The 21,943-nt window shown below is 40.1% G+C and overlaps 1 protein-coding gene across 1 annotated transcript in view; it reads left to right on the top strand.

Annotated features, from left to right (window-relative positions):
* Positions 1–21,943, top strand: part of LOC127209821 (A disintegrin and metallopeptidase domain 3-like) — a 39,261-nt gene that overhangs the window by 5,028 nt on the left and 12,290 nt on the right. The window contains exons 3-10 of the mRNA XM_051169463.1: positions 413–587; positions 3,578–3,643; positions 10,052–10,123; positions 10,328–10,494; positions 11,684–11,765; positions 15,396–15,532; positions 17,407–17,593; positions 20,782–20,880. Coding sequence (XP_051025420.1) covers positions 413–587; positions 3,578–3,643; positions 10,052–10,123; positions 10,328–10,494; positions 11,684–11,765; positions 15,396–15,532; positions 17,407–17,593; positions 20,782–20,880 — 985 coding nt within the window. The remainder of the gene's footprint in view (positions 1–412; positions 588–3,577; positions 3,644–10,051; positions 10,124–10,327; positions 10,495–11,683; positions 11,766–15,395; positions 15,533–17,406; positions 17,594–20,781; positions 20,881–21,943) is intronic.

The following is a 21,943-nucleotide window of genomic DNA, read 5'->3' as shown; positions in this document are numbered from 1 at the left end:
ACCATCTTCTGTGAGAATAGAATGAGCACCCCTGGCCCTAAAAAACAACAAACAAAACAAAACAAAATAAAAACAAACAAACAAACAAAAACCAGATCTGTAGGCTGTGGTGGCACTGCTTAGACAGGTCCTTTATTCCCTCCTCTTCCTCTTGTCCTTTCATGTACTTTGTTGGGACTTCTTTGTATTTTGCCATCATAAAACTTAAGCAGAAAAAGGCCCTGCTATTAGAAAGAGAATCTGCATTTTTTAAGCCACATCAGCCCTCAATTGTTCTTAAAAATGCCATAATGGAGGGAAGATGGGTATAAAATGGGTAAGACTGGGTGATTCTTAGAGCTTAGATGTAGAATTTATGGGGACCACTTTTAAAGCCTGTAGTAACTGCCTCTTGGTTTCTTCCTGTGTGTAGGGGCTTGCTGCAGTTAGAGAATATCACTTATGCAATTGAGCCCTTAGAATCTTCAGCAACATTTGAACACATACTTTACGAAATAAAAAACAATAAAATTGGTTATTACCCCTTTAAAGAAAACTTCAACTCCCAGCAAAAGAGTCAATCTTACCGAATTCTTGTAAAACCGGAGGTAAGTCCGACCTTCACATGAACTACTAATGGTGAATTTTGAGCTTGGATATGTCAGGAAATCAAAGTTAAACTCTTCGATAGTAATTATTTTAAGATATCATTGGTTTCCTCAGATAATTTTTAGAAAAAAATTAAGTAGATGTACATTTATAAAGTAAACTTGTTTAGCAGTTGGTATAGCTGCATATGGAGCCTTTGTAAACACATAGCTGCTGTTTGTAGGAACTTGCAGCCATTGGCACAATGGTCGTGGATTTACTTACTGCTACTTTGCATTTTCGTTGTCATACATTTGCGTTGTAAAAAAGAGTGTTATTTGCTGTAAACTTTGAGATTAAAATAAGTCATGAAAATAATTAGAAATCATCTCAAACTGCATCATCTAAAGATGGTGCCCAGAACTTTGGTGAGTTTGCTCTCATATGCCTCAAGACAAATATACATTCATAAATGTCCAGATTCTTTAAAATAAAAATAATTTAATCATGGTTATTACTTAAATTTTTAAAATTTTATATTAATATGTTTATATATTTTCTTATTTTACATTTATTACCTCCTAAATTTAAATATTATTGGCAAGTAAATCTATTAAAATATGAAATAAATGAGTATGTAAGGAAAAATGAAAATAAGGATGGACAAAAGTATTATTTTATTCAGCTAAGGCCTGCTGTGGGATGCACTGCTCTTCTTTTGCTGTGTGCTTTCACTCTGTTTCTGACATGAATATATAAATATATACTGGCTTAAATTTAAAAGTATATACTTTATGCAACTATGTCAACTTTACATTTAAGTTTTCTCTTTAATCAGTAAATTAATTTGGTGAGTATAGAAAATATTAAGAATAAGCTATTCTTATAAATAATTGCCACCAATAATAGGTATACTTTCAAAGAGATTTTTGGTATGTATCCTAATGTTTTCCTTTTATAATATTTGCTGAGCTGTACATTTGATCATTAGTAGCTAAATAAGTTAATTTCTAAATATATAATCCCACTGTTCACATAAATCAGAAGTAACAAAAACTAGTGAATTAGGCTTGAATATAATTAATGACAACCGTCCTTTTATTATTCCCTTGATTTCATTTAACTTGTTAAAAGTGTGGGTGTGAGTAATGTTTAACAATCTGAACAGAGAAACTCATGAAACTCATAAAGCCAGTCACAAACGAAACAACAAAGTTTACAGACTCTGATAACATCTTCGTTGTTCTGGAAGTGGCCCCTGAATTTCAAATTTAATTTTTTTTTAGAGTTTCTGTATCTTTGTTAACTTCTCTTGTATTTCTTTTTAAAAATTCTGTTGGTTATTTGTGTTCTCTTTGAGTTAATTTGGACATCTGTGCATGTTCTTTTTAATCTTACTCATCATTCTTAAAATCACCCTTCAAGGTTTTTGTCTGCCATTTCACCTGTTCCATCATCAGCCCTTGTTGATGTGGAACTGTCATCTTTGGGGAGAGTCGTGCTTTCTTGTTCATATTTGTTGTTCTGTGCAATGACTTGTACATCTGGAGTCAACGCACTGGCCAGCGGTGCTAAGTTCCCGCCTTCCTGCAGTATTTTCACAAAGGGCTAGACTATGGAAAGAGCCAAGTGTAGTTTCTTAGCTCTGAGCTGAAGAGGTAGCTGACAGCATTGGGCCACATCTCCAGCACCAATCAGAGAAAATAAAAGTAATTGCCGAAGGAACAATGAGCAGACGAACCTACTGGGAAAGCATTAGTCGACTGATGATAAGCACTTCTATAGCACCAGTGACAGAACAATAAAGGAGCAACAGCAGCGCTACACAAACTATCAAGATATTTGTCAGTAAGGCTGACATGGAAGAGAAACACGGGGAGTGACACTTACGGGATTAGCAAAGCATAGGAAAATAAAAGCAGAAAAGTTAAATAGGAGGGAGCAATAATGGAGGGAAGGAACGGGGGGAATTGACTAGGAAAACAACAAAATAAAATCCAAAACAACAGCAATATAGAAGAGTTGTAGAAGAGCATGAGAAAGAAGGTATAATGGAGAGAAACGTGATATAATAAGCACATGAAATTTATGAAGGGAGAGAGGAGGCATGGAGAAGAAAAGATTAAAGCTAAATGTTGCAAACCAGGTGCTTTGTACTAGAGTTTAACTGCTGCCCCCTCCCCGTCTCAGAGGAAAGCTGTTTTCCAGCTGTTAGGTGTCATTCCCTGGGTATGCTAATAATTGGCAATTGGCAATAAGTGGCAATATCCATTCTTCCACACCCAAGCATTGGCTCATTGTTCATATCAGTGAAGATGGGCCAAGAAGACTCCAGAGTTGGAAAATGTTGTTCTGGGTATCTTTGAACATTGATCAGGCTATCACTGCTTCACTTGGGACAAGTTGGGGTGTACTCTAGCACGTGAGAAGACCTTGCTAAATCAGTTGAAGGTTGAAAAGAACCTCAATGCCATTTCCTTCTGGGCCTCCAGCTGAGAGCTCTGGCCCTGGAACAGTTCCAGCTTTCTGGCTTACTCTCTAGACATTGGACTAACTGACCTCTATGATTATAGAAGCCAACTGCATGCACACATACACACATATATACACACAAATATATGCACATATCATGTCACTAAGTATTAAATTTTTATTGAAATGAATAAGCCATGTTACAAAAAAAAAAGTTCAAGAAACCACAAGACAAATCAGTAATGCCAAGATATAGTATGGCTAATATATTTTATTTTATAAATAAATGATGACTAATTCCATAGACTTCTTATCTTCACTGAAAGGCACTCATCAAAGATAGAAAAACTCATTGAAATGAAGTGCCTTTAAAATAGCCAAGATTTTCTTTGTTTTCATTATCAGAACAGTGTTTACCCAGTCAGATCATCATGAGAATATTTTTACTTTAAAGAATGCCGAGAGTAGAGATAATTGTCCATGTTACTAAAATAAGTACCCGAATCAGTCATCCTATTGACAATTTTATGTTTTGCAGAAAGGTTTGGATGTGTCACTAGTGAAGAGAAGTCTGAGGGTAAAGATCATAATGGATAAAGCCATGGTAAGAATGGCCTGTCTTCCCAAGATCTTTGTTTTGTAGGGAAGTTCATGGAGGGATGTGAATATGACTTATAACTGTTTTCTTTTTTCATGTTATTACCCCCATCCCCCACCCCATGGGTATGAGTGCTTTGCCTGTACTGTAAGGCTGTGCACTACATGCATGCAGTACTCTCAGAGTCCAGAAGAGGGAGTAGGAGCCTCAAGGACTGTAGTTAAGCATGGCGGTGAGCAGCCAAGTATGTTCTGGGAATTGAATTCAGGCCCTCTAGAAGAGCAGTAGGAGCTTTCAACTGCTTAGTCTTCTCTCCTGCTGACTTTTCATGGTTTAATGCAAATGTTTTCACTCTGTTTAAGTGTCCCTTGTGATGGCACGTTCCAGTAATCCCAACACTTAGGAGGGAGAGGCAGAAGGACCAAGTTTCCTACCAGTCAGTGCCATCTTAAGTGGACTTTGTTTCAAAAGATAAACTTTTTTCCCTCTGCCCCAAAATGTGCCAAAGTGTTGAAGGGCATAGGGACATATTATCAGTTGTCCTTATCCTGGTGTTAGGGCTTGCGGCAATGGCATATGGCTTTGTGTGCGGGGGTTCTACTACCCAAGAGCCAACATTATTAGAGAGATGAACAGGTGCCCTTCATTTCTTATTGACACTAGGCCTCATTTCCATCATACTGGAAATGTTATACTGGTTATTTTATTAAGAGCTAAACTGGGTAACCGTTTCAAATATTTACTTTCCAAATTTTTTTTTCTTTTTTACATAATCGCTTGGCCTCTTGAGTAGAAGCTTCATAGTTTTAAAGATGAACCAGTAATTCATTAGAAGCCCAGTTCCTTTGCACTCTCCTCTCTATACCTTTCTTAATTATGGGCTAGCTTATCACTCCGAGTACTTAATTCATCTCCAGTATTGACTTTCTTTCTCAGCCCACTAGTCAAGAATTCTAGTGCCCAGCCTGAAACTTCTTTGATTTGGGTCTCATTAATCTCATGCCGTCGTTTAATTTGTTTATCTGTTCCTGTTTCAGTTTTGGCAAGTGGCATCAATCAAGAGAATTGTCCATTACCGTTAGATTTTCAAATTTCATGGCATATATGCCTTTAAAGTAGGATCTTATGATTCTTTGTATTTCTTCTGTGTCTGTTGTTATGTCTCCTTTTTCATTTCTGATTTTGTTGATTTGGATAGTGTCTATCTGCCTTTTAGGTAGTTTGGCTAACGGTTTGTCTATCTTGTTGATTTTCTCAAAAAACCAGCTACTGGTTTTGTTGATTCTTTGAATTGTTCTTTTTGTTTCTAATTTATTGATTTCAGCCCTGAGTTTGATTATTTCCAAATGTATACTCTGATGTTTCTGCTTCATTTTCTTCTAGGGCTTTCAGATGTGTTGCTAAGTTACTTATGTGGGATGTTTCCAATTTCTTTTTAAAGGCACTTAGTGCTATGAATTTTCCTCTTAGCACTGCTTTCAATGTATCCCACAAGTTTGGGTATGTTGTTCTTTCATTTTCATTGAGTTTCAGGAAGTTGTTTATTTCTTCCTTTATTTCTTCCCTGACCCAGGTGCCATTAAGTAGAAAGTTGTTTAGTTTCTACATATGAGTAGGCTTTTTGTTATTTCTGTTGTTGTTGAAGTCCAGCCTTAGACCATAGTATTATTTCAATCTTCTTGTGTCTGTTGAGGTTTGCTTTGTGACCTACTATGTGATCAATTTTGGAGAAGGTTCCATGGGTGCTGAGAAGAAAGTATAGTCTTTTGTGTTTGGGTGGAAAGTTCTGTAAACATCTGTTAGATCCATTTGATTCATGGTGTTGGTTAGTGATGTTATTTCTTGGCTTAGTTTCTGTTTCAATGACCTATCCTTCAGTGAAAGTGGGGTGTTGAAGTGGGGAGCATAGGTGTTCAGAATTGTGATGTCATCTTGCTTGATTTTACCTTTCATGAGTATGAAATGCCCTTCCTCGTCTCTTTTGATTAATTTTGGTTGAAAGTCTATTTTATTAGATATTAGAATGGCTACACCAGCTTGCTTCTTGTGACCATTTTCTTGGAGTATTTTTTCCCAGCCTTTTACCCTGAGGTAATGTCTGTCCTTGTGGGTGAGCTGTGTTTCTTGGATGCAGAAAAATGTTGGGTCTTGTTTATGCATCCATTCTGTTAGTCTATGTCTTTTTATTGGAGAATTGAGACCACTGATATTGAGAGATATTAATGACTAGTAACTGTTAAGTCCCTTCATTTTGATGTTTGTTACAATCGAGAGTTTGTGAGGTTGTGATTTTGTGATGGTGTGGCTATCAATTTCCTGTATGGTGTTGGCTGTAACCCATCCATGCACGGTAGAGTTTTTCTTCTAGTAACATCTGTAACGTTGGATTTGTGGATAGGTACTTTTTGAATTTGTTTCTGTCATGGAATATTTTGTTTTCGCCATCAATGGTTATTGATAGTTTTGCTGAGTACAGTAGTCTAGCCTGGCATCTGTGGTCTCTTAGGGTTTGCAGGACCTCTGTCCAGGCCCTTCTGGCTTTCATGGTCTCAGCTGAGAAGTTGGGTGTAATTCTGATAGGTTTGCCATCGTATGTTTCTTGGCTCTATTCCTTTGCTGCTTTTAATATTTTCTTCTTTGTACTGTATATTTTGTATTTTGATTATTATGTGGCAGGAAGTTTTTCTTTTCTGGTCTATTCTATTTGGTGATCTGTAGGCCTCTTGTATGTTCATATGCATCTCCTTCAGATTGGGAAATTTTTCCTCTATGATTTTGTTGAAAATATTTTCTGGGCCTTGGAGTCTGGCATCTTCTCTTTCCTCAATGCCTATTATCCTGTGTTTCTTCTTTTCATGGTGTCCTTGATTTCTTGGATGTTTTGTGTCTGGAATTTTTCAGATTTAGCTTTTTCTTTAATGGTTGCTTCAAGAGCTATGACTGTATCTTCTAGTCCCAAGATTTGTTCCATTTCTTGGATTCTGTTAGAGAAGCTCGCCTCTGTGTTGCTTGCCTTCCTTCCTTCCTTCCTTTCTTTCTTTCTTTCTTCCTTTCTTCTTCTTTTTTTTTTTTTTTTTTGTTTTTTGAGACAGGATCTCTCTGTGTAGCCTTGGCCATCCTGGACTCACTTTGTAGACCAGGCTGGCCTCGTACTCACAGTGATCCTCCTGCCTCTGCCTCCTGAGTGCTGGGATTAAAGGCGTGTGCCACCAGGCCCGACTTTGCCTTCCTTTCTAAGCTCTCTCATTCTGTTTTACTTTTGTCTGTGTCTTTATCATTGCATCCATTTTCTTTTTTTATTATTTCTTTTTCTTTTTCTTTTTTTAAAAAATTTTTTATTAATTCATTCTTGTTACATCTCAATGGTTATCCCATCCTTTGTAACCTCCCATTTTTCCCTCCTTTCCATTTTCCCCTTACTCCCTCCCCTATGACGGTGCCGGAAGGGGACTTCCTCCCCTTTTATATGCTCATAGGGTATTAAGTCTCTTCTTGGAAGCCTGCTATCCTTCCTCTGAGTGCCACCAGGTCTCCCCCTCCAGGGGACATGGTCAAATATGAGGCACCAGAGTACGTGTGAAAGTCATACCCCACTCTCCACTCAAACTGTGGAGAATGTCCTGTCCATTTGCATCCATTTTCATCTTCAGATCTTGAACTGTTGTATTGATTTCTTTTATCTGATTGTTTGTATATTCCTGAGTTTTTTCCATTGCCTTTTTATAAGCCTTCAGATCTTGAACTTTTTTTATTGATTTCCTTCATCTGGTTGTGTGTATTTTTCTGAAATTTTTTCCAGTGCCTCTGTATAGGCCTCTTTCATGTTTTCCACCTATTTGGCTGTGTCTCCTTATGTTTGATTATAGATTATATTCATTTCCTCCATAATCATCTTCATTACTAAGGATCTGAGGTCGTTTTCTTGTATTGTGTTTGAGTTCTCTGGGTTGCTTTCTTTGGGATAGCTAGGATCTGGAGATGCCATATTGTTTTGGGTTTTGTTGTTTGTTTTTTATGCTGGCCTTTAGTCATCTTGCCATCTCTGATGTTGGGAGGTAGCCTCTGGAGTCGGGTGGAGGGGGGGTCTGAGGACAGATCCACGCGTTTCCCCAAGATTTTCTTTTGCCAGGAGCTCTGATGATTCACTGCAGGGATGATTTCAGTCCCCTTTACTGAATTCACGCTGCCAAGCAAGGCCACAGCTCCCAGCTTGTAGACAGGTTCCGGTTCAGGCTGTGGGGACTGGTCTACCCTCTTCCTTGTGCAGCTGGCTGGCAGGAAGTCAGACTTGCCTGTGTGGCTCTCTCTCAGCCAGTGATCCCCAGCTCCCCTGGACTGTGGGTCTCAGTAGCATCTCAGGTCTCAGACCATGCTCTGCATCTGGTCAAAGTGACCACAGCCTTCTGGGCCCCCATGTGGCACCGGGGCTTTCTGTGGACTGGTACTGGGCAGGTAGAAGGGGTTTGAGGACAGATACACCCATTTCCCCAAGATTTCCCTAGGCCAGGAGCGCTGATGCTTTACTGCTGGGACGATTTCAGTCCCCTTTACCAAATTCACACTGCCGAGCAAAGCCACAGCTCCCAGCTCATAGGCAGGCTCCAGGCCAGGCTGTGGGGAATGATCTGCCTTCTATGTGCCACTGGATGGCAGGACGTCAGACCTGCCCATGATCCCGTGGTCCGCACTGTGCAGATCACTCTCATCCAGTGATCTCTAGCTCCCACGGTGGTCTGTGGCTCCTGGTAGCTTCTACAGTCTCTTCCCTGCATATCAGACACCCCACATCCTCATTGCTGCTGTTTTGGAATCTGCATTTCATGTTTCTGTGGGGTAACTGTGTTTAAACACTGCTTTAGGCACTACTAACAGATATGCATTGCATACATTTTTTTTTCCTGAGCTTGTGTACATGTCTGCAGCTTTTGTTCATCCGAAATTATCTTTGCCTTTCAGTTTTGAGCATTTTCACCTCATAAGCAGTTTTCGTTTTTGTTATTTGTTTGTTTTGCTTGTTTTTGGTAGAAAAAAATTTAAAAGGTTTTCAGATAGTTGTACCAAGAAGAACAGCACAGAGCAGCCTGGCCCTTTATCACTGCCACACAGTATTCTGTTGGCATCTGTGCTGTCTTCATCATTTGTATTTGAAAGTAAGTTTTCAATTGCATCACAGGGATTGCCTTAAAAACTATGAACAACAACATAGCAGCATTCTGGCCTCCATACAAACTAGCACTCCATTGCACTGTGTTCACACAGTGTGATTTTGTTGAGGCTGTGGTGGTTTTTTGTTTTTGTTTTTTGTGAGGTTTTTAGTTTGTTTGTTTTCTGAGATAAGGCTTTAGAGTTTCTCTGTGTAGCCTTGGCTGTCCTGGACTCACTTTGTAGGCCATGCTGGCCTTGAACTCACAGAGATCCGCCTGCCTCTGCTTCCCTGAGAGCTTGGATTACAGGTGTGTACTGCCACGCCCTGTTGGCTGTGTTTTATATGTAAAAAACCATGGCTAAGAATTGCTCAGTTTATGCATATATGTCTGCCATTGTTCTTTATAAGTTTCTAAGTATGCATATAATATTTGCCTTGGTAATTCAAACCAACTGTCTTTACTGTTAACTTGCTTGACACTAAAATAATCCTGTAAATTATAAGTATAATTAATATACAATCATAAATAATACTTACAGATAGTGTTAGGGTTATTATTTCCTTAAATGAAGATATACTTCAGTAGCTGCTCACTGTTCCAGCTCCCTTCAGAAAGGATGCTGACGGGCTGGGACACATGCTCAGGGCTTTACATTGGAATGAAGACATGATGGCAATAGCAGAGCGAATGTGGTCATAGGGAGACAGCGACTAGATTCCTTCATTGTGCCCTTCTCGGTTCTATGCTCTATAACCTTAGCACATCCGATTTGAATTTCTATGCCTGGAAAGTGGGAATTAATGATAGATATTCCTCCCCCTTAAAGTTTTTTCAAGACAGGGTTTCTCTTGTATTCTTGACTGTCCCAGATTCTCTTTGTGTAAATCAGGCTGGCCTCAAACTCATAGAAATCTGCCTGCTTCTGCCTCCCCAAGTGCTGGGATTGCAGGTGTGCGCCACAATGCCTGGCTGCACAGCTATCCCACAGAAAGATACAAGTGAGGGGATAACAATTGGCATGTAATCTGAATAAATTATAATAAAAAAGACTCTAGGGCCATGTGTAAAACACAGCAAAGACAATAATTAGGAAAAGTTTACCTAGAGACCATGAAGAATTAACTGTCAATCAATTTTTAATACATTTTTTTTACTTTGCCTCTTCAGTCACACACTGCATTATTTTAACCTTTACACTCAAAACTTAAAAAAAAAATGGTTGTTTAATCATTTGTACTAGTAATAGAGGAACAAATTTGTCTTTCAGTTTGACCATATGGGCTCTGAGGTGGGAGTTGCGACTCAGAAAACTGTTCATATCTTTGGTCTCATTAACACCGTAAGTACTTCCGCTTCCATCAATGTGTGAGATTAATGTTAACCCACAAACACAGTTTGTGCACACAGCCTGTGTCTTTTTTGTGAAATACGCATTCTTTGCAGCACTTTTATCTGTGGCCTGGGTCATCTCCTCAGAGTGATCCCAGCATGGAGGGGCGGGGACAGGGTGATTGGCAACCCAAACTGAGCACCATCTTTTCAGATGTTCTCCCAGCTGAAGGTGACGGTGATGCTAACCTCTCTGGAGGTCTGGTCAGACCAAAATAAGATCGACACAAACGGGGATGCTGATGAAGTCCTGCAGAGGTTTCTGTTTTGGGAACAAAATCAAGGACACCGAAGAGCCAAGGACATAACATACTTACTCCTGTAAGTACTTTATTCACGCCAATCAACGCCAAACGTCAACGTCCTGTATTTGTAATTATAACAGAACTCTGAGAAAGATTAAGATGACTAGAGGGCCAGCATAGGCAAAAAATGTGAAGATTGATTACATAGTCAGACCCATCTGTGCCCACCCACACCCTCCACTCCGCTTCCCACCCTGGGGCCCCATCACCCCCTTCTACTTCAGCACCAAGATGGAGCGTGCAAAGCAGCAGGGTGCCCATGGGCCACTGTGTTGATAAAGACTTTGCAGGCTGTTTACCCCATGATGTTATCACTGTGAGTGTACTAATTGCCCATGCTGCTGCTGGTTAAAACAAGGAAATAACTACAGTGTGCCGGCTGTTTCCCAGCACCGATGCTACCCTCCAGCATTTCTATAGTGACCTTAGCTGCAGTTTTAGCTATGTGGTCTGTGTGTTTCAGGAGTCTTTATGTAGATTTTAGTATTGCCTAATAATCTTACATATAAGTAGGAACTCAGTCATGAAGGTCTTAAGAAATAAGGAAGCATCTGCATGTCTTCTGTTGCCTCCTGTTAAGTCCTAAGGCCAGGGCTGGGTTTTGAAGGCAACACTGATGAGTTAATCTCTGCACACTACCTCTTTTTTCTTGATTGCACCTCTTCTCCCTTGTCGCTGGTCCAACACTTTAAGATTTGGCCAGTACATGAAAGCTTGGCAATAAATAATACTGGCTTTTAGATTTTATAATCTATATTCACCCACTCATGGCAATCCTGAGGAACAAGTTATGGATATACTAGGTTTTGGATTGCATATCATAGAACTTTTTTCTTTCTTTTTTTTCCCAAGACAGAGTTTATTTGTGTAGCCTTGGCTGTCCTGGACTCCCTTTTTAGACCAGGCTGGCCTCAAACTCACGATCTGCCTAGCTCTGCCTCCCTGGGTGCTGGGATTACAGGTGTGCACCACTGCTCCCAGATGTATCATAGAATCTTAAAACTCCATTTTAAAACTTAAATTCCTATAGAGTTATGGAGAACGAATACTTGTGTTTTTACTTGTTAATGAGCGGCTGGTAGCAGAAAGCATATTATATGATGGATATCATGTCTAAGGATACAGAAGTTTCAGAAATCCATTGTTTAAATTTCCTTTCTATTAACATTTTGAAACCAGTGCACTGATATGAAATTTTACTTTAGGTATAAAGAGCATCCTGATCATGTGGGAGCGACATATCAAGGGATAGCCTGCAAACCAAAGTTTAAAGCAGGAATTGCTCTGGTATGTCTTCTGGCATCCCCATCCCCTCAGCAGAAATGTCCAGGGTCACTTCAGTGAACAGAAAGACACAGAGTATATTTATTGTACAGTTTTCGCAAATTTTTTGCAACAGTTTTTTAAAAAACGCTTTTAATTTGTTATAACTTATTTTGAAAGCGGGTTTATGCCGGGTGGTAGTGGTGCATACTTTTAATCCCGGCCCTTGGGAGGCAGGGGCAGGCAGATCTCTTGAGTCCCAGGTCAGGCTGGTCCCCAGAGTGAGTTCCAAGACAGCCAGGGCTACATAGAGAAACCTTGTCTTGAAAAACAAAACAAAAATTGGTTTGGTTGGAGAATACATCCCATATTTGCAGTCTTCACCAGCTCCGTGGTGTTGACTATATCTGCCTTACCGTGAAGTAAGTCTTCAGGTATGTCCACCTTTTAAAAATAGTCTACAGATCAAGCAAACAACACCTTTTCTGTCCCAGGTGATGTTCATTTTATGTTCTATTTCTATTGTAACAACTTTGAGGTTTATGTGTAAGTGGGGTGATTCAGTCTGTTTCTGTCTATGACTGAGTCACTGCATGCAGTGTACAAGGTTTCCTTTTTAATGATTGAATAATGCCAGCATGCATCACCTTTTAATGTACTTATTCTATCAATAGACCTTTTGTTTATTTCCACGCCTCTGTTGTTATGCACCTTGCTGTGACACACATAATATAGAGGATATCTCTTTGAGATATTAATATCTGATAGTCTAGGTGTGTACTCCATGCTGACTTCTGTATAAGTCTTGTTATTAATACTTTGTGGGACTATAGTATTGATTTTAATAAAGTTCATGTCAGTTTATAATCCTTTCACAAACATATAATTAGCTGCATAGTCGGCCAAACTTATTTCTTGTTTTGTTTTAGTTAGTAGAGACAGGCTAATGTGCATAATGTTATTTCTCATTGCTTTTGGTTGTGTTGCTGTGGTCGCAAATGATGCAATACCAGTTCATATACTTGGTAGACATCAGTGCGTGTTGCCAAAGAAACAGCCAGTCGAGTGCTTTTCTTACATAGGGAAGCAGTCTAGTGCTTTGTTGTTGAGTTGTAGGTGTTCTCTACATCATGGATATTAATCCTTTGCCAGACATGTGTTCTGCAAAGGTTTTTTTCCTGGTCCTGTGTGGAGGCTGTCTTTACTTTTATCATGACATTGAAACAGGGATGTATGAGACCGTGGCCGAATCTCCTTTTCCCATCGTTGCCTTTGCTCCCATCCTGTAGGGAGGCGATGGTGTCGGTGTCCTGAGCCCCTCCCCTACTGCCTTCTGTCTTATACTTGTGACTCTCTTGCTTAGGTCTTGAATTCATTTTCAGCTCACTTTTGATACAGGAAGAATAAAGATCTGAGTGAATGCTCTTTTTCATGTAGCTATTCTGATTTTTGATCCATGCCTTGATTAGGGATCTTTGAAGACATGGCCTTGAAAATAGTTGGTGTTAGGGAAAAATTTCATGCTGCATTTTTTACTATCCTATAGATTTTTTGCTGTCTTCCTTAGGTATGCACTGTATAGATTTTAGATGTTTTTACCCCTCCTGTACTCAATTCCCATCCTGTGTGTGTTATTGACTTTGATGATATCCTTTGATTGTTTTTTGTTACATGTATATTACATAGATTTTCTTGATTGCCATTTTTACTTGTATGAAATATTAAACAATTTTTTGGTTTTATTTTTTTGAGGGTTTCTGTGTGTAGCCCTGGCTGTCCTAGACTCACTTTGTAGACCAGGCTGGCCTTGACCTCACAGAGATCTACCTGCCTCTGCCTCCGTGAGTGTTGGAATTAAAGGCATGCACCACCAAGCTTGGTTGAAGTATTAAATTTAAGCCAATTATAAAGTAATTACAAGTAAAATTTTATTTCAACTCTATTATAAACTAAAATTTAACTCTATTAAAAAGTAACAATATTTCCAGCTGTGGTGGTGCATACCTTTAGTCTCAGCACTTGGGAAGCAGAGACAGGAGGATCGCTGTGAGTTCCAGGTGAGCCTGGTCTACAAAGCAAGTCCTGGACAGGAAGGCTAATACAGGGGACCCTGTCTGGAAAAACCAAAAAAAAAAAAAAAAAAAAAAGTAACAATATTACATTCACAAAGAAAACTCTACTATTTATAGGTATATACTCTATTTTATATTATTAATATCCCAAAGTAAATACTTTTATGTTGAATATTCATTGCTTACATTGCTATCTTTGTCTTTGTTTTCATTCCTTGAACACTTTGCAAGATATAAAAATGAATTTATATTCCAAAATCATGAAAATTTGTCCACACTTTTAACTTTTCCAGAGGATGTTACCATCCTCACATGACTTCCTGGTACAGTGTCTTTCCAACTATAATGTTGCCATGAGCAATACTTGCAGATAAGATTTATTAGAAATGGCCTTTGGCTCATCTGGAAAGTATGCTTAATTTTGTCACTACATGAATTTCACATTTGTTTCACCAAATCCACTCTATTTTGCTCCTTTTATTTAATATTTTGAATGCATCAGCCGCTCTCTCCAAGCAAGGTTTTCTTCGTGAGTGAGTAGTTAAAACACATTTTGGTATAACCATACAATGAACTATGCATTATTTTTTCCCAAAACATGTGATCAAATACCCAACAAAAAGAAGTTACAGAAGGAATGTTTTATTTTGGGGGGTCAGCATCTCGAGTATACTCCATTATGGTGGGGACGTCATGGCAGCAGGACCTTGAGGCAGCTGGTCCCATCGCATCCTCAGCAGAGAGAGGTGGAGGCTGGTGCTCAGCTAGATTTCTCTATATTATGCTCTCTGTGGCTCCAGCCAATAAGATGGTGCCTCCCACAGTGAGGGTGGGCCTTTCTACCATAATTAACCTAACCCAGATAACACTTCATAGACATGCCCAGAGTTCCCCACTCCCAAGGCAAATCTAAATCTCACCAAGTTAAGTTAACAAACTTTGTAGCCACAGATTGTTATCCAGTAATTTAAGAAAAAGAAACATCTCTCAAAAGACCCAGGAGAGCTTAAATGCACAGTGGCCATGACGGATGGAGGGATGGAAGGGCACGATACGGGAGCTAATAGAGCTATGTAGCATATCACGAAGCAGCTTCTTTGCTAGGTGTTTGTAGACATGGCCTTAGCAAGTACTACTATTCTTCCTTTAGAAAAAGCAGTTTAGATTTTCTCAAGCCATCTCTGAAATAAAGGTTGATTGCCGATTAACTCTTCATAGTTTAAATTTTCTCTCATTATTGCTCTGCAAAAATACATTACTATAATTGTTCTACTTCCCTAAATGTCTCTATACTTATTTAAATTCTATTCAATAATATGCCATTAATTTACAAAGATAGCAACCTTACTTTTCCCATATGTCAACTCCATTTAGACTAAAAGTTAATTGCTTGGGGAAAAAAGTCACAATTTGCTAATTATTTTTTACACTTTAAAAATAGTATTGACATTACATTTTCTTGAATTTGCCTTCTAGTTTAGGTACCACGGTCAAACAAAATCTGACAGAAACAAACAGGCAGAAGAAAAGGAGGAGGACAACAATGGTTTATACAATAATTCTGTTGTTTTTATCTGTTCAGCACACGAAGACGCTGACTGTGGAGGGCTTTGCTGTTGTTCTGTCACAGTTGCTGGGAATTAACCTGGGACTCACATATGATGATGTCTACAATTGCTTCTGCTCAGGAAGCACATGCATAATGAATCCCTCAGCAATGTAAGGTCTTCCCCAAATCTGGTTTCTATAGCCACTCAGGAAATATTTGTAGTATGCTTTGATGTGCACTTTGTCATAATCTAACTTGACAAGGAACAGTTTCAGTGAATGCATATGCGATAAACGATATAGAAGAGAATGGACTTAGAGTGTTACAGAAAACGTGCTTACCAGTTCTGAGCATGTTAGCAGTGAGTGCGCTGCTAGCATACAGAGCGAAGGAGTGAAGGCAGGCATTGACAGGTTCATTTGCCAGCACTGTTACTATGTTTGTATGGACACAACAGTGCTGCCATCTCAGAAAGCTTGGAGGTGCAAACAGACTTGTGGATAAGCAGATTCGGCTGTGTACCTTGGGGTGGAGGAAGATAAGAGGTTATGAAAAATTGGAAAGAGCTAAGACTATAAAGAAGAGTATTGTAGGCATGGAGAAAGAAAGTGAAGTGCAGCACTGATGTTGAAGACTTAGGGCATGAATAAAGAGAGGAGATGGAGGCATGGGCAGAACTTGAGGTGTTGGGAAAGAAAGTGAGTGTTTGCAGAATGGGAGATTTTATAATACACTCACAAAATACACAACCAATGGACACAGCATTAATAATTTAATGTGCCTGTCAAAGTCAATGTACAGTGCACCAGAGGGAGGCCAAACACAATCTCTTAAGTCATCTTGGGAGATGGCTGTTGCCACAACGATCCACAGACATTTATTAATATTGAGAAGTAAAGGTATGGAAGAATCACTCAAATGCTTTTGGCAATCACAGCTCACTACTAAGTATTGAATTATCCAGGACAGTTTTATTTGTTGCATCTGGCTTATTATTAGCTCTTAAGCTTTTCAGGCATGCAGTTATATCACGTATACAGGTTGGATCTCAGGGACAAGTGGTCTAGAATATACAAACCTTCAGTTGATGGGGGAGAATCAGAATTTTGTGCTGATAATTTTGAGAGAAGTTACAGGGTGAAGAGGGAAGCTTAAGGTGGTGGGCCCAATCAGCCAGGAGGAGAGGCCGCAGAAGGGGATGCATTCCTCCCCAGGGAGGATTGCGGGTATGATGAACGAAGAAGAGGATGGAAGCCACATGTACGAAAGTATCAAACCAGAAGCATTGGTTTCAGTCTCCCAATGTCTTTCATGCACCGGGGGTGAGGGGGTGGGGGGGTGGGGTGGGGGTGGGGGGTGGGAGGAGGGGCAGTTCTGGGAAAAACTAGGGGAAAGTGAAAAAATAAGAATATACTGCAAGTGCTCCAAAGTGAAACGCAACAGTCCAAGGCCACTCAGTAATAACACAATTTCACACTGCAAGTGGCTATGCAGAGTCAAAAAAGAGTACTGGAGGACTCTCAAAAAGCTAGTAGGGGAGGCCCGGGGAGATGACTCCATGGGTAAGACCACTTGCTGTGCCATTATGAGGACCTGGATGTGAATCCCTAGCACCCCTGTAAAAAAGTGGAGCATCCAGAGGCTGGATTTATTTTGAAAAACATCAAAATATTGCATTACTTTTATCACCAATAATAGAATTATCTTTGATTTTCTCCTTACATTCCTCTTCCGTGTTCTTACCAATCATTTCAGCCTCTTATAGTAATAATGATGTTGAAACTAATACAGTACCTTTACGCTCCTGAAGCTGAGGTGCCCCCACTGTAATTCCCTCTAGCTTCTGTGTGTTGATTCTAACAAATTAAAATAGAAACGAACGTACTGCTGTGGTTGTGACTGTATTAAAACTAGAGGTAAGCTCCTTTCTTTTCTGTGGCTCTTCTGTAAGGTGAGTATCCAGGGGTTCATATGCTTTATTAAAGAATGCTATTCAGATAGCAATTGCATTCCATTTATCTGTGTAACATTTATTTATTTTCAGACATTCCCAAGGCATAAAGGTGTTCAGCAGTTGCAGTGTGGATGGATTCAAGCATCTGGTTTCACAGCCAGAACTAGACTGCCTGAGGGACAAGCCAGTGCCAGAACGTGCTGTCCTACCCCAAAGCTCAACGTGTGGTAACCGCATCCTGGAGCATCCAGAGCAGTGTGACTGTGGCCTTCCAGAGGTTAGCCAGCAACTTCCACAGCTATCCTTACACTTGGTCTATGCATCATACACAGTTCTGTAGAGTTACATGTATCAGAAGAGGGGAAGACATCATTTTGAAAGATGATGGGCCATTGTAGGAACTAGAGAAGAGATCTGCGTGTGACACTGCACTTGCATGCAGGCAAGAGGATGGAGAATTCTAGACTAGCCTAGACTATATGGAAAGATGCTGCCTTGAAACAATAAAATGTTACTTGTAGTTGACCTTACAATACAAGCAAGGCTGTATTTAGTCCCTAGTCCTTATTTAAAAGAGTTTGAGAAACTTGCTAGTATCTCATATTTACCTTGAAGATGGGGGGGGGTTTAGTTTCATATAACATGGGAGGCTAAGAGTTTGTGGCACATAGTAACATTGTGGAAGAGAGGGTGGAACGACTGTAAGAGAAGATCTGGGAGTTTGCTGTGAGACTGTGTCTCCTAGTAATGTCAGATGTTGCACCCATAAAGTCTCACCAACATGACTGCTTAAGCATTTTCTGAACAAGGAAAGCACCAAGGAAGGTGTACAAGCAAAGGGGGGGGGGGAGCTCATGAGGCCTCAGCCCTATACATTGTAACTGAGGAGCACTGAGGCAGGGAGAACTTGCCTTCCCCAGGGAAGGGCACACCAACTGATTATTTAATCCCAGTGTCCAGCCCTGAAAACATACATATGAGAAACATATAGACTGAGCACATTATATTTAGGAGGATATGTATATATACACACACATATGCATGTAATAACTATTTATAGAAGGAGAGGTCATGAATTTGAAAGAGAGAACAAGGAGGCCTAAATGGGAGTATTTGCAAGGAGAAAGAGAGAGGAACGGAGAAATGTTGCAATTATACTATCATCTCAGCCAAAATTAATGTTTTTTATTTTTCAAAACATTATTTTGGGGATTTTTCTTTTTTATTATAGTATTTTTCATTATTTAAAAAATTTCAAAATCAGATATGTTTTGATCATATTCTTCCCCTCCAAGTCCCTCCAGATAAGTGGTTCTCAACCTTCCTAATGCTGTGACCCCATTTAATATAGTTCCTGAGGTGACCCCCAAATGAAATTATTTTCATACCTACTTCATTATTGTAATTTTGCTACTATAATGAAAACAAAACAAACCCACATGTGAAAAGAAAAAAAAACAAAAAACAAAAAAATAAAATGATTAAAATATTTAGAAGGTGGTTTGACAGTATATCCAATTGGCAAGATGGTAGTCAGGGTCTTTCTTAGGGCCTATAACACGCCCAGCCGTAAGTTCTTGGTGTCGATCACAGGGCTGGAGAGATGGTTCAGAGGTTAAGAACACTGACTGCTCTTCCAGAGGTTCTGAGTTCAATTCCCAGCAACCACATGGTGATTCACAGTACCAGGCATCAGCTCCAGTCTTGTAATGGCGAATGTGAGTGCGGCCTCTCACAAAAGAGCAGCTGCCTCCATTCCCCACCCCCTGACCCCCATCCCACCCCACCCCCATGAGTAAGAGTGCTAATGGCTCCTCTTTCCCAGCAGCCTGCATAGCACTGCCCCCTTACTAGGAAAGCTAGACAGAGGGAGGAGACTTCTAGGTCAGTACCAGCTTGATTTCTCCATGACTTTTGAGCAAAGCATGTGACATCTTCAGAAACAGGGCTGTCCTGACAGGTTCTATTGACTTGCATATTTTAGGGGGATGCTATAAGACCCATTGACCAACCAACAACTCGAAGGGAGTTATTCCTGGAGCCTGGGCTTTTTGTTTGATAACATACGGCATTTGGGATAGGTGTTGGCCATCTGTGTAGTATAACTCCATTTACACTTATATGTTTATATGAGAAAACTTGTAAAACAGCAGACTTTAATAGCCATTGTAGTACCACCCTTCCTGTGTAGGAAGCATTCTATAAGAAAGTATGTATTAAAGATAATTAAATGATACTAATCTGCAGGTATTGGAATGATCTAGTAAGTTTTGGAAGTGCATTGCAGGAATTTTCTTTTCTGTCCTCCAGGATGATGGGTTTAGCATAACATTAGTTGTAAACTACTTCAGAGATCTTATGACAACCACAGTGTCACTGTTTGATCGTCTGAGTCACTTTCTGTACTGCAGGTTTTAATAAATGAGAGCTTTCAGAGTCAGGCTCACTTTTCTTTTCTTTTTTTTCTGGATGGATAGCCAATTATTCTAGGATAATTTGTTAGAAAGCCTATCTTTTCCAAATTAAAGTGTCCTGGCTCCTTTAGGAAGAAGCCATTAATCGGGTGCTTTATAATTTTACCTGATCTTCCAAGATGCTACATTGCCTTTGAATATCAATTGCATAGTGTGCCCTTTTCCTATCCGTGAACAAAGATTTTATTCCTTATGAGGCCTGGTAAGAGAGGGCATCCCGAGCAAGCACTACAGTTGGTTGAGAAGCGAGAGGTGGGAAGAGCGTGTGTTCGGGGACTCTATTATGCTGTCAGTAGAAAACGGCAAGGCAGGGATGGCAAGCAGTACGATGGGTGAACCCGAGCACTACCAGATGGCTCTGTCCTCACAGGTAGGTCCCACTTGTCAAGTACCTGTCCCTAGGTCATTTCTAGAAGAGGAAGTATTAGATTTGTTTGTAAGAGTTCCACAAAGGAGGTGTTTCGGGCTATATACTTTGATGTGGTCAACTTGAACGTGAAAGATGATGCATGAAGTGATTGTATCCATGCGGCTTATTTAAAGAAATTGGCAAAAACAAAAACAAAGATGAAGACAGACAGGAGCCCAGACCTTGCCAGGATTAGGTAAACGGTCACTGTCCCACTGGTAGGGCTACAGAGACAGTGGCTGCACGCGTGGGAGACTCACCCCTAACACCAGTGCGTTGTGCACCGTGCAGTAATGTCAGCCACAGTGCCGTTTGCTCCAGTATAGCGTTACGAAGCCAGATTTTTTTTTCTAAATAGGGTCTGTTGTTGGCAGGGTTATTAGAGCATTTTTTTTGGGAACGAGTGAATATCAGTTGAGCAGCCCACAGCTGTATTTTGAGAAGACTTTGTAAAAAAAAAAAAATCATATATCTGATTTCTTTTCTTTTTGTATCACATAAAGAAATATAAAGCTATTTATTGATCACCGTATATCTGATTTCTAATTCCTACATTTACCTCGATTGTCTTTTCTTCTCTAGAACTGTTCTCATACAAAGTGCTGTAACCCTAAGGAGTGTACACTGATTGGGTCCGCGGAGTGCGGTACAGGGCCCTGCTGTAATAAACGGACATGCAAGGTAAGCCTGAAACACGGGGGACAAGGGACCCCTTTCTGCAGCCTCTCTCTGGTGCAGCTCTTTTCTAAGTGTCTGGGAAAAGCCTTCAAATGTTCTAATTTGCATTCTCTTTGGAGAGCTTTCTTTTGGCCTAAGTCTTAAAAGTTAGAAGATGACCATCCGGAGAACATTTTTTGAGAAAATGTGCCATTTCTCCATGGAGTAGATATTGAGGATATTTTCTGATTTCCACAATGATGTCAGTCCGTTGGGTCACTTTCTCGCCACTGCTTTCTTTCACGTGTTTCAACCTACCCCAAAGACATTTCCAGTTGTGGTACTCAGAGCCGTTAAAAACTGTTGTGCTGGGAGTTTTTCTTAAGCCCGTCTGAACGTGGTTCTTTATGATCAAACAAATAACATACAACAAAATGAGAGCTAACAGGGTTTGTCTGACAAATAGCGACAGCAAACCTTGCCCTGAAAACCATAAAAATGGATCAGCGCCGACAAATCCGCAAGATGCTGCAGGGTAAGGACGGAGGCGCATGGCGCTGGTAGGCTGTCTTCTTTGAGAACTGATGACTACCGCCAAAGGTTGATTGTTTTCAAGGTACCTGGATGGAGAGGCCCACCCAGGGATTTCACATCTGACAATTGTTACTCCCCCTGCTAGAGCCCAAGTCTTATATCTCAAAGCTCATCCTTCAATAGTGAAAAATCACAGCGCTGGTCATTGGGCAGAGCTTCATTGAGAAAAACTAAAGGGATTGTACGAATGCGTGTTGATTTCGCCAGATATGACTGACGTAGAGCTTTGCCCATGGGTATTACATGTTTTCTTCTCATCTTTGTCCACCCTGAGTCTAGAAGGACCCGTTGTCTTCTTGGTATTCCTGCAAACAGTCAAGCTTTTGCCAGACCTTGTCCAAATTTGAGAGATTCGATGCAAGCATTTTCCTTTAGTTTAGGCTTTCAGTGTAGACACAACTCCAACTACAAAGCTATGCTGGTTGTCAGTAGGACGAGCTGCCTTCCCCACAGCTTCTAGTGATAAAGAAGTTTGTAACCAGCACTTAGATGC

Source organism: Acomys russatus, chromosome 27 (genome assembly GCF_903995435.1).
Source record: "Acomys russatus chromosome 27, mAcoRus1.1, whole genome shotgun sequence".
Classification (NCBI taxonomy): domain Eukaryota; kingdom Metazoa; phylum Chordata; class Mammalia; order Rodentia; family Muridae; genus Acomys; species Acomys russatus.
This window is presented reverse-complemented; position numbering and strand designations above follow the sequence as displayed.